Here is a 17,524-nt window from a genome sequence, read left to right on the forward strand (position 1 = left end):
CGAAAGAGTTGGCGTTCGTGAAATATTAAAAAAACCAAGAAGAAGAGAGCAGAAAGGACTACAGGTGAAACTGAAAGAAGCCAAGAGAGAGATACGTCTGGTGAAAGCACAGGCGGAAGAACAAATGGCTAAAAATGTAAAAAAGGGAGACAAAAATTTTTGCTGATATATTAGTGAAAGGAGGAAGATGAAAAATGGAATTGCTAGGCTAAAAGATGCTGGGAACCAATATGTGGAAAGTGATGAGGAGAAAGCGAATGTGCTAAACTAAACTAAACTAAGCCTTAGGTTTATATACCGCATCTTCTCCACTGACGTGGAGCTCGACACGGTTTACAGAGTTTAAAAAATATGGGAAGAGAGAAGAGAAAGAGTTTACAAAGCATAAAAAGAGGGGATGTAATCAGGAGAAGAGATTATTATATGCTAGAGAAAAGCCAGGTTTTCAGTTGTGTTTGGAATAGTTGGAGGGAGTCCAGGTTCCGCAGCGGGACAGTGAGGTCGTTCCAGAGGCCGGTGATTTTGGAGAGGAGGGATCTACCCAGTTTACCTGCGTGGAGGATGCCGTGTAGAGAGTGGAAGGATAGTTTATGTCTGTGGGCAGATCTGGTGGTAGTTGGTGTCGGGGCGAGGAAGGATAGAGAGATTAGGGGCGGAAGGATGCCGTGAATGATCTTGAAAGCCAGGCAGGAGCATTTGAAATGAATTCTGGAAAGTACTGGGAGCCAGTGAAGATTGGTAAGTAGAGGGGAGACGTGGTCATATTTGCGTTTAGCAAAAATCAGCTTAGCCGCAGTGTTCTGGATAAGCTGGAGTCTGCGAAGACTTTTTTTCGTTAGGCCTAAGTAGATGGTGTTACAATAATCGAGTTTGGATAGGATGATGGATTGTACAAGGACGGTGAAATGCTTTTGGTGAAAATAGGATCTAACTTTCCTCAGCATGTGGAGGCTGAAAAAACAAGATTTTGCCAGGGAATTCAGGTGATCGTTGAGGGAAAGGGAGGAGTCGATAGTGATGCCAAGAACCTTGCTTGAGAACTCAAGGTGTAGAGCAGGGCCTGTGGGTAGGGTGAAGAGGGCGGGCAGGTGAGCTAATTTTGGGCCGAGCCAGAGTAATTTTGTTTTTGATTCATTTAATTTCATCTGTACTGAGAGGGACCAGGCGTGAAGTCTCATTATGCATGATGTGATGTTCTCTTGGAGGTTTGTAAGGTTTGGATCTGTTTCGAGGAGGATGAAGATATCGTCTGCATATATGTAAATTGTTTCAAGGGGGGATAGTTTAAGGAGCTTCAGGGAGGTCATATATATGTTGAAGAGAATAGGGGATAGGGGAGAGCCCTGTGGAACACCATAGGATGGTGTCCATGAAGCGGATTTGGAGCCGTATGTGTTGACAATGTAGGAACGATCACGAAGGAAGTTTGAGAACCACTTTAGGACAGAAGAGTCTATCCCAATCTCGGAAAGTTGGTAGATTAGTATGTCGTGATGAACGACGTCAAAAACCGCGGAGAGATCAAACTGTAGGAGAACAGCAAATTTGTTTCGGGCGTGTAGTTGTTGCACCTTTGAGATTAGGGAAACTAGGAGGGACTCGGTGCTGAAATTGGGCCTAAATCCGTATTGGTAGTGTTGGAGAATGGAGAATCTCTCTAGGTAAGAGGAGAGCTGAGTGGCGACTATGGTCTCTAGAAGTTTTGTTAAAAGAGGGATGTTTGCTATGGGGCGATAGTTCGATGGTGAGGAAGGGTCAAGATCGGGTTTTTTCAGAAGAGGGGATAAGGCAATGTGTCCCATTTCGGTGGAGAACAGGCCCGATAGTAAGACTTTGTTTATGAGGTTAGTAAGGGAAGAGATGGCCTGTGTAGGGATTTTTTCGTAAAGGTAGGATGGGAAGGGATCTAGGATGCACTTGCAGGATTTAAGTTTGAGGCAAAGTTTAGAGATCTGGATCTCGGATACAAGTTCGAATGTAGTCCATGATCTGTCGGCAGGGATAGCGTCGGAGTCTTTCGGGGAGAGAGAGTTGTAGGAGATAGCTGAGGTAAATGAGCTCTTTATGGTAGTGATCTTCTCATTGAAAAATTTGGCTAGGTCATTTGGAGATGGGAGGAGGGGGGAAGGGGCGGAGTCATTTTTAGAAGTTAGGTTCCGCCAGATGTGGAACAGTGTACTGTTTTGGTTTTTTGACCTGGAGATTTTGTCTCCATAGTAATTCTTCCTAGCTTTTTTTAGTACGGAGTTGTAGGATTTTATGTTTTCTCTCCAGGATTGCTTATCTAGGGGGGATTTTGATTTTTTCCATCTCCGTTCCAGGGCCCGACATTTCTGTTTTAATTCTCTGTGGTAAGGGAGGTACCAGGGAGCCTTGTGAGAATAGAAGATGGTTTTTCGTGGTTAGAGGGGCAAGGACACGGTACGTGGATTCGGAAAGAGTCACCCAGTTGTGCCAGATTGAGTCAGGGTTCGTGTGAGTGGGAAGGAGAGGGAGTTTGTTGAGAAACTGGGACCAGAATAGTTCATTTGAGATCTTTTTGCTGTAAGTGATGGAGTTTGTGGCACAGGTTGGGGTATCAAGGGCTAACATGAAGACAGGGAGGCAGAAAGAGCCTAGGAGGTGATCCGACCAGGGGACATGTTCCCAACGGGTCGTATCTGTGGAAGTTTTATGCTCAGTCAGGTCAAGAAAGCTAATGATGTCAGTGGAGTGCCCCTTTTCATGGGTAGAGGTGGGCGGGGAAGCAGTGAAGCCTAAGGAGGTGAGGAAGTCTTTGAACTCAGTTGAGTCATTGTTGGTGTTGTCGTCTAGGTGAAGGTTTATGTCACCTATGATCAATAGTCTTTGGAATTTTAGATAGGCCTTTGTTATGGTCTCAAGAACAAAGTCAGAAGATTTATTCCAGGGGTTGGGTGGGCGGTAAAGTAGCAGGATGCCTAATGGGTGGGGGCGAAGTTAGTCGTTTATTGAGGCTAGCATGAATTCCAGGGAGGGGTGACTACCCTTTTCTAAGAGCTCAACATTAAAGAATGATTTGTAGAGAAGGGCTAGACCTCCTCCTTTTCGATTTAATCTAGGAGAGAAAAGACCGTGGTAGCCTGGGGGACAGAGTTCATTTTGTGTGAGTAAGTCATCTTTTTCGATCCATGATTCAGTGATGCACAAAAAACCCGGATCAAAATCCTCAAGTAAATCTTTTACTATTTGGGTCTTATTTCTGACGGACCTGGCATTACAATAGAGAGTAGGGACTGGGGTGAGAGAGTCAGAGGTAAGGATGGGCAGGTTTGCTGGGGGAACAGGTTTTAGGGAGGAGAGGTTTGCACCTCGGTGTTTTTTGAAATGATGGGGTCTGGAGGATACTAGCATGGGAATTCTGAGCCCAGGACAGATGTTGTTGGGGAATGTAGCATCGGGAGAGTTTGGGAAGAGGTTTTTGGGAGTGGGAAGTGTTTGTGAGGGAGAAGAGAAGGAGGATAAGAGGCCAGAGTGAAGGAATTTGGGGGCGGAGCAGGGCTCCCACGCTGCCCGAAGTCACCGGGCCGAAGAGAGGAGCAGCCCCGAAGACAGGGAGCTGCTTCTGAGGAGAGCGATGAGAGTCTCTGGACTTCGGGGGCGGAGCAACGGCTCCCACGCGGCCCGAAGTGGCGGTTGGAGTGAGGAGCAGCACCCGATGGCAGAGGTGCTGCTCTTGAAGAAAACTCGGTCCAGCAGGGGAATTCGGGGGCGGAGCAGGGCTCCCACGCTACCCGAAGTCACCGGGCCGAAGAGAGGAGCAGCCCCGAAGGCAGGGAGCTGCTTCTGAGGAGAGCGATGAGAGTCTCTGGTCTTCGGGGAAGAGCAACTCTCCCCAGGAACTCCTGCTGGTGGCTGGAGGGGGTCTGGTAAAGGCTGTGCGCCGTTGGCGCTTTAGATTTTTAAATTCGGGTCCCCCGCTGGTCTGGGAGAGGGGCGGAGCAAGGGCTCCCACGCTCAACTCTCCCCAGGAACTCCTGCTGGTGGCTGGAGGGGTCCGGTAAAGGCTGTGCGCCGTTGGTGCTTTAGATTTTTAAATTTGGGTCCCCTGCTGGTCTGGGAGAGGGGCAGAGTAAGGGCTCCCACGCTCAACTCTCCCCAGGAACTCCTGCTAAACAAATACTTCTGTTCTATGTTCACAGAAGAAAATCCTGGAGAAGGACCGAGATTGTCTAGCAAAGTTACATGAGAAAATGGAGTAGATTCTGCGCCGTTCACGGAGGAGGGTGTTTATGAGCAACTTGAAAAACTGAAGGTGGACAAAGCGATGGGACCAGACGGGATCCATCCCAGGATACTAAGGGAGCTCAGAGAGGTTCTGGCGAGTCCTATTAAAGACTTGTTCAACAAATCTCTGGAGACGGGAGTGATTCCTGGGGATTGGAGGAGAGCGGATGTGGTCCCTATTCACAAAAGTGGTCACAGGGATGAAGCAGGAAACTACAGGCCGGTGAGCCTCACTTCAGTTGTTGGAAAAATAATGGAAGTTTTGCTGAAAGAAAGGATAGTGTACTTCCTTGAATCTAATGGGTTACAGGATCCGAGGCAACATGGCTTTACAAAAGGTAAATCGTGCCAAACAAACCTGATTGAATTTTTTGATTGGGTAACCAGAGAGCTGGATCGAGGCCATATGCTAGATGTAATTTACTTGGATTTCAGCAAAGCCTTTGATACAGTTCCTCATAGGAGGCTGTTGAACAAACTTGAAGGGCTGAAGTTAGGACCCAAAGTGGTGAACTGGGTCAGAAACTGGCTGTCGGACAGACGCCAGAGGGTGGTGGTTAATGGAAGTCGCTCGAAGGAAGGAAAGGTGAGTAGTGGAGTCCCTCAGGGTTCGGTGCTGGGGCCAATCCTGTTCAATATGTTTGTGAGTGACATTGCTGAAGGGTTAGAAGGAAAAGTGTGCCTTTTTGCAGATGATTCCAAGATTTGTAACAGAGTAGACACCGAAGAGGGAGTGGAAAATATGAAAAAGGATCTGCAAAAGTTAGAGGAATGGTCTAATGCCTGGCAACTAAAATTCAATGCAAAGAAATGCAGAGTAATGCATTTGGGGATTAATAATAGGAAGGAACCGTATATGCTGGGAGGAGAAAAGCTGATATGCACGGACGGGGAGAGGGACCTTGGGGTGATAGTGTCCGAAGTTCTAAAGGAGAAAAAACTTTGACAAGGCAGTGGCTGCTGCCAGAAGGATGCTGGGCTGTATAAAGAGAGGCGTAGTCAGTAGAAGGAAGAAGGTGTTGATGCCCCTGTACAGGTCATTAGTAAGACCCCACTTGGAGTATTGTGTTCAGTTTTGGAGACCGTATCTGGCGAAGGACGTAAGAAGACTTGAGGCGGTCCAGAGGAGGGCTACAAAAATGATAGGAGGCTTGCGCCAGAAGACGTATGAGGAGGAAGCCCTGAATATGTATACCCTAGAGCAGGGGTGCCCACACTTTTTGGGCTTGCGAGCTACTTTTAAAATGACCAAGTCAAAATGATCTACCAACAATAAAAATTCTAAACATATATATATATATATATATATATATATATATATACACACACACCGAGTGTACTTTGTATTTATGTTCAAATATTTTTTTATTATACAGCCCCCCTCCCCCGAAGGCCTGACCCCCCCCTGAAGGTCTGCACATTCCCCCTCAAAGGTTGACTTCCCCCTGAAGGCCTGCACTACCCCTTGAAGGACTGCAACTCCCCCCCCCCCCCCCCCCGAAGGCCTACCCTCCCCACATCCATTTACCTAATTCCAGCAGGGAGCAGTCTGCAGAGAGGATCGCTGGTACTTTAGCGATCCTTGCAGGTTGCCATAGGCCTCAGGAGCTGTCTTCCCTCTGCCCCAAGCCTGTCTCTGACTTAGAGAAGGGGCAGAACCACGGCAGAGGGAAGACAGCTCCTGAGGCCTATGGCAACCTGTAAGAATTGCTAAAGTACCACCTGCCACCGGCCGTCTCCCATTCGTCCCCTTTGGAGATCCCCACAGGAATAAGGAAGTTAAATTAATAAAATACTTAGGCACAGAAAAACAAAGAAATACCTCCAAGAACTGCCCCATAAGAACTGCCTGTCACAATGCTCATTAGTGGAACTGAATAAAAGACAAGTACAATGGATTTAGAAGGGGGACGATCCGCCCGGGTGCACGGCTTGGAGGGGTGCACAGCCGGCCAGGTCCGGGTCATCCTGCCTTTCTTTTCCCCCAGTCCGCGCTCGAGGCTCGCGCCTGCCTGGTCCCGTGCCGACGCTCGAATGGTGCCGTCAACTCCCGCGAGTCTCGTGATAACCAACAGCACCATTTGGGTGGCGGGTGCAAGCCCCATGCGCAGACCGGTGGAAAGGAAGGGCAGGAGGACCCGGAAGGCTGTGCATCCCTCCAAGCCATGCACCCGGGGCGGGGGCGGACCGCCCCACCTCGGTACACCACTGATAGGGAGGCCGATTTTGGGGTTTTTTAAATTGTATATCGGGCAGCATTAGGCCTCGCTCTTACCTCAATCATTATAGGCGCTTCTATTTCTTGTGATGCGCTGAGCTCCGTCCCCCACCGACCTTCACCCCGCCCTTCCAGCACTCTGATTGGCCAGCGTTCTTTAAGAGGCGGGCCAGTCAGGAGGGGAAAAAAAGAGAAGGGAAGAAGGGAACCTGCTGTGCGATCGACTGGGGTCACCTGAGCGAACGACCTGTCGATCGCGATCAACGCGTTGGGCACCCCTGCCCTAGAGGAAAGGAGAGACAGGGGAGATATGATTCAGATGTTCAAATACTTGAAGGGTATTAACGTAGAACAAAATCTTTTTCAGAGAAAGGAAAATGGTAAAACCAGAGGACTTAATTTGAGGTTGAGGGGTATTAGATTCAAAGGCAATGTTAGGAAATTCTACTTTACGGAGAGGGTGGTGGATGCCTGGAATGCGCTCCTGAAAGAGGTGGTGGAGAGTAAAACTGTGACTGAGTTCAAAGAAGCGTGGGATGAACACAAAGGATCTAGAATCAGAAAATAAGATTAAATATTGAACTAGGCCGGTTACTGGGCAGACTTGCACGGTCTGTGTCTGTATATGGCCGTTTGGTGGAGGATGGGCTGTGGAGGGCTTCAATGGCTGGGAGGGTATAGATGGGCTAGAGTAAGTCTTAACAGAGATTTCGGCAGTTGGAACCCAAGCATAGTACAGGGTAAAGCTTTGGATTCTTGCCCAGAAATAGCTAAGAAGAAAAAATTAAAAAATTAAAATTGAATCAGGTTGGGCAGACTGGATGGACCATTCGGGTCTTTATCTGCAGTCATCTACTATGTTACTATGTTACTATCTTGCAATACTTTCTTTCGGACCAGTGTTTCGTTTTGACGAATCCAGCAAAAAGGGGGAGGCCGGCTTCCAAAGCTACCATTTCAAGATGGATTAAGTCTGCTATTTCGTCCTCCTTCATGGTCTGCGGAAAGCAGCCTCTTTTTGCTCTTTGAGCGCATTCGACAAGAGGGGTTGTCTCTTCTTGGGCTGAATCTAGAATAATTCTGCCATATGAGATTTGTCAAGCAGCGACTTGGTCATCTCTTCACACATTCACCAAATTTTATAGGAGGGACATTTCGAGCCTCAGTTTTGCGGGCAGGCTTATCTCTTCTACCCAGGATTTCGGGGAATTGCTTAGGTATGTCCCATGGTTCAGCATACATCCTATTGCACTGGAAAAAGTTTAGGTTCTTACCTTTATAATATCTTTTCCAGTAGATAGGGATAGTATGCTGAACACCCCACCCATCATTGTCAATGCACCTGCCTGTACTGTCTGCTGCCTGATGGCTGCATCTCTGAAATTTCTGCAAACTCATTAATTTGAAGACATTGTATTTTGCATGTATATAGTTCCATGGGGGGGTTTCCCCTGAGTGCCACAGTTTATTATGGCTTATTGTTAGTAAGGATTGTTGCATTTGTCCTTTTCCTCATTGGCATGTCTATGAGCTTTGTGTTTTATTAGGTGAGAAGAATGGGTCTCCCCATTCTTCTTTTCTGTAGTGCGGTTGCCTGCTTGGAAACCTAACTGACTGGGGGCAGCAGAGAGCAAGGAGGAGGTGCTGAAGATGGGTAATGTCCTAAAACTGTTTCTATTATGTTTTAAAAAGGGATTTTATTGTAGCTATGTGTGTTAGTATAAGTGTCTGAATCTAGGGGACACTCGAAATTGTAGGGAAATACTTTTAAAACCAATAGGAGGAAATATTTTTTTACTCGGAGAATAGTTAAATTCTGGAATGCATTGCCAGAGGTTGTGATAAGAGCGGATAGCGTAGCTGATTTTAAGAAAGGTTTGGACAAAGTCCATAGTCTGTTATTAAGACATGGGGGAAGCCTCTGCTTGCCCTGGATCGATAGCATGGAATGTTGCTACTCTTTGGGATTCCGGAATCTATTCTTTAGGATTCTGAGTGGAATGTTGCTACTCTATGGGTTTTGGCCAGGTACTAGTGACCTGGATTGGCCACCTTGAGAACGGGCTACTGGGCTTGATGGACCTTTGGTCTGACCCAGTAAGGCTATTCTTATGTTCTCCTACAGTGGACTTGCAGGGGCGAATTGAAGACCTATGGTTCAACATATACCATCCCTATCTACTGGAAAAAATATTATTAAGGTAAGAACCTAATCTCTTTTTATCAGTGGATCACAAATTGTAGAACTAGATGTCATGATCTAAGAAGATAGGCTTATTTTTTTCTTGGAAGGTGGGGCGGATGCCTGGAATACCTTCCTGGAACTGGTAATGGACGATAGAATGTTAAGGGAGAAACACAGAAAATCCCTACTTGAAAAGGAATGAAAGGATAGCAGAAGCATATCTATCCACTGCCTGAGGAACAAACTTAATTTCCTAGCATCCTTAACAGACCAGTCCAGAACAGCAGTTGGAGACAGAAAAAAAGCCCTTTATGCTTCACTCTGTAAGGGCAAACAAGAAAGAACTGCAGACAAAAGAACAAGATTCAGGCTGAGTTTATTAAAACAATGTTGCGGTTAGTGTTACCACCTTTTTACAAACGAGGGGACCTGACCATTGCTTCTATTAACCGTTCACGGAGTTACTGTAGCAGTGACTAGTCACTTTTTACACAGGCTCAAGTTTACTTTAATTGCAGTTTGATTTGATATCTTTATATATTTTTTTAACCATCTAAATATTTATAGATAGAAAAATATTCATCTTCATCTTATGTCGGAGTGCCAACCCCACACGCTTAGATGAAGATGAGTATTTTTCTATCTAAAAATATTAAAATGGTTAAAAAAATATATAAAGATACCTATACTATTTATGATATTTATTGAGACTGATGACGATTTTGGTGCCGATATCCTATATGTTTTAAAAGTTTGGGGGGGGGTTGGGAGGGATGATTTCGATCTTGTGCAAATATGTCTGTATTCTGTATTGTTTACTCTGGTTGTAGTTGTTTTTTGCACGTTAAAATGAATAAACACATTTAAACATAAAAGTTTGGACTCATACAGGTGGTACCGCTGGGGTCTGTAAGATTCTATTTTTAAGACTCTGTTTTGGTTGTGAGTGGTTCCTTTGGTGCCACATGGTGTCTGTAAGATTCTATTTTTAAGACTCTGTTTTGGTTGTGAGTGGTTCCTTTGGTGCCACATTGTGTCTGTTAGATTCTATTTTTAAAAAAAGGAATGCCAACCCCTCCCGCGTAGATGAAGATGAGTATTTTTCTATCTAAAAATATTTAAAAATATTAAAATGGTTAAAAAAAAAATATAAAGATACCTATACTATTTATGATATTTATTGAGACCGATGGCAACTTTGGTGCCAATATTCTGTATGTTTAAAGGTTTGGACTCATACAGGTGGTACCGCTGGGGTCTGTAAGATTCTATTTTTAAGACTCTGTTTTGGTTGTGAGTGGTTCCTTCTGTGCCACATGGTGTCTCAGTCATGGAGCTGGATGTAGGTTCTGAAATCTTGATAGTGTCCATAAATTTAGTCTCGTGACTTTGGGCTCACTTGAAGGGGAAGGTGCTGTTGCTGGGGAAAGATGTTGGATGGGGAGGGCAGAAAGGAGGGAAGGAAAATTGTCACACTCAGTGGAAGAGGGCAGATAGTGAAAAGTTGGACTCAGAGGGAGAGAGATGCTGGTTGGGGGAGGGAATGAGGACCAGAGGAGAGGAAGTGAACAGGAGGCAGAGAGAAAGAAATGCTGGACTGATAGAGGGAGAAATGTTGGATGGGGAAGGGGCAGAAAGGAGGAAAGAAGGGGAGATGTTGGACTGCAGGGGACAGAAAGGAGGAAGGGAGAGAGAAATGTTACACGGGGTGGGGAGGAGGAGAGATGAATAAAGGAAGGGAGAGATGCCAGAGACCAGGGAATGATAGTTGGAAAGAGGGGAGAGATAGATGCTAGACTTAGAAGGGGGGAAAGGAAGGAGAGATGGACCACTGGGAGGAGAGAAGGAATGAGAGAGATGTCATACCAAGGAGAGACAAATTCCAGACTATGAGAGAGGAGAGAGGAACGGAAAATAAGACATGGGAAAGTAGATTTTGAGAAGAAAGCAGAAAAATGGGAAAAAGTTGTATGTTAAAAGTTAATGTCAAGGGCAGAAAGTGAAGAAGGAGAGAAAAGCGGTCAGTTAAGAGCACAGACAGAAGGAAGTGCAACGAGAGGCTGGGAAAAATAAAAATAAAATCACCAGACGAATCACTGGTTTAGGCAAGTAATTGCAAGGGCAAAAAAGAGAATGTGATGAGAGGAGCTATTAAGAAAATGGTGGATGGAACAAGCTTGGCAGAAGACAAAAAAGGAATCGGATACAACAGAGGAGATGGGTGTCGTAGTTCCATTCGGGTTGATAGTTTTCATAGAAACTTTGTGAGAGAGGAGAATGCTCTTATGGATGGAGATGGAAAGGGTCAGGGTGGGTGCCAACCATAATGGTAAAAAGACTATGGTTTCAGATTTTGTAGTAATTGACCACAGTTAGTTCCCAAGGAGGCCATCTGTGATTTTGTCCCGCTTGGAAGAGAGTGGTGGACGAATCTGCGTAAGCAATTGGAATAGGGCAAGTGGTTCAAAACAGGGCCTTCTGCTTTCCTGTTCATGGAAGCATTTTCTACTATCTTCAACAAGATTGCCAGAATATAAAATATTCAAGCAGAATGTCTTGTTTCTCAATCCAGGGGAGTGTCACCTGTCTCCTGCAACCTTTCAGGCTGTTCATTTCTATCCCCAACAAGGGCCAACAATGTTCTGCAATTTTCCAGACACGTCGGATTTTAGGTTTCAGTGCTCCCGAGCTTCATATCGCTCTTCTCTATGGCAATGGCTTTTAATCTGTCTAGGCTGTTTCAACATCTTTGCATATCTCAGTAGAAGAGGTTTTGCTCTTGACTTCTTGCACTTTTGAGGTGGTGTCTAATGTGTTGCCATAACTATACTTTTTTAGTCTCGGAGCTAGCTGCCTTACTACTTTAGCATACTTGAGAGTTTGGTGAATCTTGACAAGTGATATGCAAAGGAGTTAGTTCTCCCTCTTAAATCTTTCATAAGAACATAAGAATTGCCATACTACTATTACTACTATGAATTAGTTCTATAGCGCTACCAGACATACGCAGCTCTGTACAGTCACAAAGAAGAAGATAGTCTCTGCTCCAAAGAGCTTACAATCTAAACAGACAAGCAAGATGTCATGGATACAGTTAAGGGAATGGTTAATCAGCAGGCTGGGTTGGAAGGCAGAGGAGTAGGGTTAAGGATTGAAGGCTTATCAAAAAGGTGAGTTTTCAGGGGCTTGGCGGACAAACTCAGGCAATTTATTCCAGGCATAGGGGGCAGCTAGATGGTTCATCCAGTATCCTGTTTCCAACAGTTGCCAACCCATGTACCTAGGGTGGAATTCAACTTGGAATAGATGTAGATCAGAGATCTTTTAAGTCCAAGTTACAACTCATGCTTTTGAGGCTGCCTGAAAGGTTCTCTCAAGAATTTCATCCACGTTTAGCGTCTCATATTAGAAAAGGCACACTACATCTCTGGTTTCAAGTTTAATAAGTATTTGATTAATTGCTTACTCAAATATCTAAGCGATGAACAAATCTTTCAATTTACAGATAATACAGGGGTTATAAAAGACAGATGGACACTGAACAAAACATATTAAATTAACGACTAACAGAATAAACAGAAAAGGAAAACAAAGGGAAAGGCAGGGTAATGAAATACAATAATAATGATAGAAAGAAGGACGATTATAGTAAAAAACAATAGGAGGGAAATAAAAGAAGCTACCTTATGAAAATAAGCAAAAATAGGCTGGGACTCGTCTTTGAAAAAAAAGCTCTTAAGTTTACTTTTAAATTTATCTAAGTTCTTTTCTTCTCTGAGATAAATAGGGAGGGAGTTCCAAGTTTGAGGAGCTGATAAAGTGCCGCCGTGTATTAATAACTCTGGTGTGTTTTTCCTGCTCTGAATGGAGTTTGATTCTGCTTCTGAGTTGTGGGGACTTCTATTCTTTGATCGCCTTTATGGAGCATCTTGAAAGAATCTTATCCTTATGTAATTATTTTTGGATTCTATCTCTTTTGAAGAGATTTTTGAGCTACAGTACAAGCTTTAGTATATGTATACACAGATCCCTTCCTTCAGTTTGCAGAAGCCAAAATGTTGGTCAAATAAGTCTCTCTTTGTTTTCTTCCAAATCTGTTGTCATTTCAGATAAATCAAATCTTTATTTTTGCTCCATGTTCTAGAATTACATTGAAGTGACCAACCCGTTTTCCAAGTTTGGGTAAAGATTTTTCTTTTTTCAGGTTTCAGGTGAGGGTGAACCAACTGAGGTAATATATATTTACTAGTCTTTAAGTCCGTTACATTAACGGTTGCTAGAATAGATGTGTGTGTCTGTCTTTCTTTCTTTCTCCTTGGCCGCTTTCTGTCTGTCTGTCTGTTTTTCTTTCTGTCTCTCCTATCCTCGGCTGTCCACCACCACTCCTTGCCTGCTCCCCCTGTCCAGCAGTAACCTTTCTCCCGCCCTTTTACCTCCCCCCCTGTCCAGCAGCACCCCTTACCTGATCCCCCTGTCCAGTAGTACCCCTTCTCCTTTCCCTGCTCCCCCTGTCCAGAATCCGTTAGCCCGGGCAGCCTTGGGGCTTTTGCTAGTCCGGCCCACCTCGCATTATCGAAGTGGGCTGACCTAGCAAATGCCCCGCGGCTGCTGCGTTTGCTGGTCCGGGGGTGAGAAGAGGCATCCCGGCAGCGCAGGAGTCAAATCGCCACCGCCGCTGAAATCACTGCACGTGCCGCAAGCCATCACAAGCCGGTGCATGCACCTCAAGCCGTTGCACGCACCACAAATCGAATTTGGCATGGAAGCAGAAATCACGGCGGCAGGGATCACGCCATTTCAACAGTGCATGCGCGAGTAAGGGTTTTATTATAGAGGATTTTCAAAAGGAAACAAACTGTTAAAATGTATAAACTTTTTATACATGGGCAGAGTTGTGCAGTTTCAGAACTGCTGATTGTTGACCAAAGCAAGTGTGTACAGAATACTGCTTTTGAGACTGAAATTACTCAGGCAGATGTTTTGAAGTCCCACCCATCTTGGGAACAGTTTTGATAGATTTTGCAGGTTCTGGACTGGTCTGAAGACTCCAAGGAAGGAGAAATTAGGTGTTACTTTCTAACTTTATTTCCTTTGGTCCCTCCAGTCCAGTCCAGAGGCTCTCCCTAATATATTTCCGGTTAATAATAAACAAATAGGTTAATATTGATGATCTTGCTGTTTTATGAGCAGTCCAATTCTCTTCAGGTTCATCATTCAGTTTTTTCTAACAATTTAACTTTTCAACGTTTTCGTTCTCTTGTGATATGTTATGAGGAATAGCATATAACTGCGTAACATTTGAAAACACCCTTATTGGATGTAATATACAGGACTTCTTTCTTTGTTCAGTTGGCATAACCCAAAGGGTTTGGATTGGTCTTGTAGGATTACAGGAAAGAACATGAGCAGGTAAGACCTACTTTCTCCCTATGAGCCCTCCGCAGGCACAGGTTAATAATCTACTGTACCTGAATGTAAGTTGCCTTGAGCTACAACTGAAAAAGGTCTGAGGCAAATCCGAATGAATACCACCACACTCAAAGCGCTTTACATACAGGTACTTCCGGTGGGCTCACAGTCTGTTTAATGTACCTGGGGCAGTGGAGGATTAATTGACTTGCTCAGGGTCACGGGGAGCAGCATGGGGTTTGAACCCACAACCTCAGGGTGCTGAGGCTAACCACTACACCCCAGCAAATAAACTGCATGGACAGTAGGGTGATAAGTAGAGAATGACACGGTGAAAAAATTGGTCCCCGTCACCGCCCCGTCCCCGTCTCACCATCCCCGTCACCGCCCCGTCCCCGTCTCACCATCCCCGTCACCGCCCCGTCCCCGTCTCACCATCCTCTTCACCGCCCCGTCACCGCCACTGCCACCCCATTCACCGCCCCGTCACCGCCACTGCAATCCCATTCACTTTTCTTTATTTACGTATAAAGGAAACATTCTTTAAAACTTTAAAACTTTAAAACTTAGTTAAATATTAGTTAATAACTATACAAAAACAAAACACGCAGAGAAAAAATTAATTAATATAAATTCTCAAAACTGACACATTTTGATCACTAAATTTAAAATAGTTATTTTTCATACAGTTTTTCAATCACTAATCTTCCACCACCCCTGGGGCTAGCAATGCAAAAACAAACACGACATGTACTTTAAATGCTTACAAAGTCCCACCTCTTTACTAGAGATCTTACTGAGCTCCTTCAAACCCCCAAGCTCCCATCCCATACACCTCATTTGGGCCAAAAGGGTTTCCGAAAGTACTTTAGCCCAAAGAATGTAGGGCCTCCCTTTAGGTACAATTATTCCAAGGAACCCCAATGGCCAAAATTAGAACCCATGAAGGGACACAGAGCGTAGAAGTCTGCTTGGTGTTCTCTTTAAGTCTCAACTACTGGAGTTGCCATTGAAGCATATTCTAATCTGTCTTGCCATACATGAGACACACACTGTAGAAATCTGCCTGACTTTGTTCTAATGTTCCAACTACTGAAATTGCTGTTGAAGCCCTATCTAACACATCCTAATCTGTCTTACCACACATGGAACAAAGACCATAGAAGTCTGTTCAACACTGGCCTTACTGTAGTTCCTCACAGCCAGAGTCGCTGTATAAGCAGTGCTGCAAGTCTCCCCTCCCCCCAGCGATCACGGCAGGAGGGCACCCAACCCCTCCTGTAGACCCCCCCAACGGCCCTCCCGACAATCGCAGCAGAAGGGTACCCAACCCCTCCTGCCGGTCCTCCCAATGGCCTCCCCTAAGATCGCCGGCAGGAGGGTACCCAACCCCTCCTGCTGGACCCCCCCCCCCAACGAACCCTCCCACCCCGGAACCCCCTTAGTCTTACTTTCCAAGTTGGACCGGACGGCTCCTCACACGTATGGCCAGCAGGCTTGCCTCCGTCCAAATGAGGCGGGCCCGCCCCTACCCTGCCCAACCCACAGGATCCTAGGGCCTGATTGGTCTAGGCACCTAAAGCCACTCCCGCTATAGGAGGGGCCTTAGGTGCTTGGGCCAATCGGGCCCTAGGATCCTGTGGGTTAGGCAGGGGAGGGGAGGGGCGGGCCCGCCTCATTTGGACGGAGGCAGGCCTGCTGGCCAGACGAGCGAGGAGCTGTCCGGTCCAACTTGGAAAGTAAGACTAAGGGAGTTCCGGGGTGGGAGGGTTCGTTGGGGGGGGGTCCAGCAGGAGGGGTTGGGTACCCTCCTGCCGGCGATCTTAGGGGAGGCCATTGGGAGGACCGGCAGGAGGGGTTGGGTACCCTTCTGCTGCGATTGGCAGGAAGGGTTGATCTGACAAATGAGGAGCACGGTGAAACACAGGTAAATAGCGGTTCCTAGAAGGGGGTACATTGGCCCGCGGGGACAAACCTGTTCACCGTTTCCGCGGTCGGTGAATGGCCTTGTCCCCGTCACCGCAGCGACTGCTAGTTTTCTTCCCCGTTTTCGGCGGTGACCCGCGGCTTAAATGCGGTGGCCGCGGGTAAACCGTCACCGTGTCATTCTCTAGTGATAAGATCACTTCGTGTAACATGGGTACGATCTGAGTTAGCTGGATTTCTCTGGTTTTGTGGGCATCTAGCAATCTGTCTATAATCTGTTTTCTTTCTTGCTTTGCAGGAGGAAACCTGTTTGATAAGATTGTTCGTCAGAAAGATGTTTTGTTTGAGGAAGAGGTAAATCTTACTATTTGGGACAATGAATAATTCCTTTCCTGTGCCACATAGCTAACAAATTTTTTTTTTTTGGGGGGAGGGTTAAAAATCCTTTCATTCCCCACACATTTAACTTAAAATCAGTTCCCCCTTTTATGTATCTGTTAAGCAACATGAGGGGGGACCCCACCACCTGTTCCTGCTTTCTTGCCTTAAGAATGAAAGGCAGACAACATCTCGAACAGACAGATCCTATTGTTTAGTCCAGGGGTGTCCAACATTTTGGCTTCCCTGGGCCTCATTGGCCGAAAAAAAATTTTTCTGGGGCCGCGCAAACGCTGCAGCAAGACAGAGGAGGGAGCTGGCAAGACTGTAAACACCTGGGGGCAGCAGAGGAAAACATTGCATCGCCCTTGACCTAGGCCACATAAAATACTTCACAGGGCCTCAGGTTGGACACCCTTGGTTTAGTCTAACGGGGAAGGCTCTGACCGCACCTGGCGGATATGGATGGGAACCAAAACAGCAATGGCCTGCTCTCGGGGGTGAGCTGAGGCTTTCTGATTCTGAGTTACCTGAATATCTGTAGTTTTCTTTCTAAAGCAAACTACAGCTGTTTATGGAAGCCATCTGCTTGATGTGCTTTTTCCTTTGAAACCTCCCTTACTTCTGTGCCACATGTTTGCTCCTTTTCTACAGATGGTGATATGGTACCTTTTCCAGATTGCCTCAGCAGTCAGCTGTATTCACAGAGCAGGAATTCTACACAGGTGAGTTAGGAATTATGGCTTAGAGAATACCTGATTTAGGAGACTAGGAATGGATTAGACATTCATAAGACTGAAGTGAAGATGGTGGTGGGAGATGTGGGGCCCTATATTTGGTATTTTAGAAAAAGATCTATTGATGCAGAGGTTTGTCAAAGATGCTTGCAGGCGTGCACTTATTTCCCAGCAGGACTCCTGTTTGGCTTACTGAAGAAGCAATGAAACTTTTTAGTTACTTTGCAAAACATTATTTATCCCAGGACAAGCAGGCATGATATTCTCACATGTGGGTGACGTCATCTACGGAGCCCCGATGCGGACAGCATTTCAAGCAAACTTGATTGAAGATTCAAGCTTGCTGGCTGCACCACGCATGTGTGCCTCCTGCTCCACTAGAGGGCGCATCCCCTCCTCGTGGTCTCCAGTTCAATTTTTTCCGCT

At 45.8% G+C, this 17,524-nt stretch overlaps 1 protein-coding gene across 3 annotated transcripts in view; it reads left to right on the forward strand.

The window, feature by feature from the left end:
- The window catches only part of NEK9 (NIMA related kinase 9), a 335,370-nt gene that overhangs the window by 70,121 nt on the left and 247,725 nt on the right, over window positions 1-17,524 (forward strand). For all 3 annotated transcript variants that reach the window (XM_033951413.1, XM_033951412.1, XM_033951411.1), the window contains exons 3-4: window positions 16,282-16,337; window positions 17,016-17,086. In XM_033951413.1, the coding sequence (XP_033807304.1) occupies window positions 16,282-16,337; window positions 17,016-17,086 (127 nt within the window). The remainder of the gene's footprint in view (window positions 1-16,281; window positions 16,338-17,015; window positions 17,087-17,524) is intronic.

This window comes from Geotrypetes seraphini, chromosome 7 (genome assembly GCF_902459505.1).
Source record: "Geotrypetes seraphini chromosome 7, aGeoSer1.1, whole genome shotgun sequence".
In the NCBI taxonomy this organism is placed as follows: Eukaryota; Metazoa; Chordata; class Amphibia; order Gymnophiona; family Dermophiidae; genus Geotrypetes; species Geotrypetes seraphini.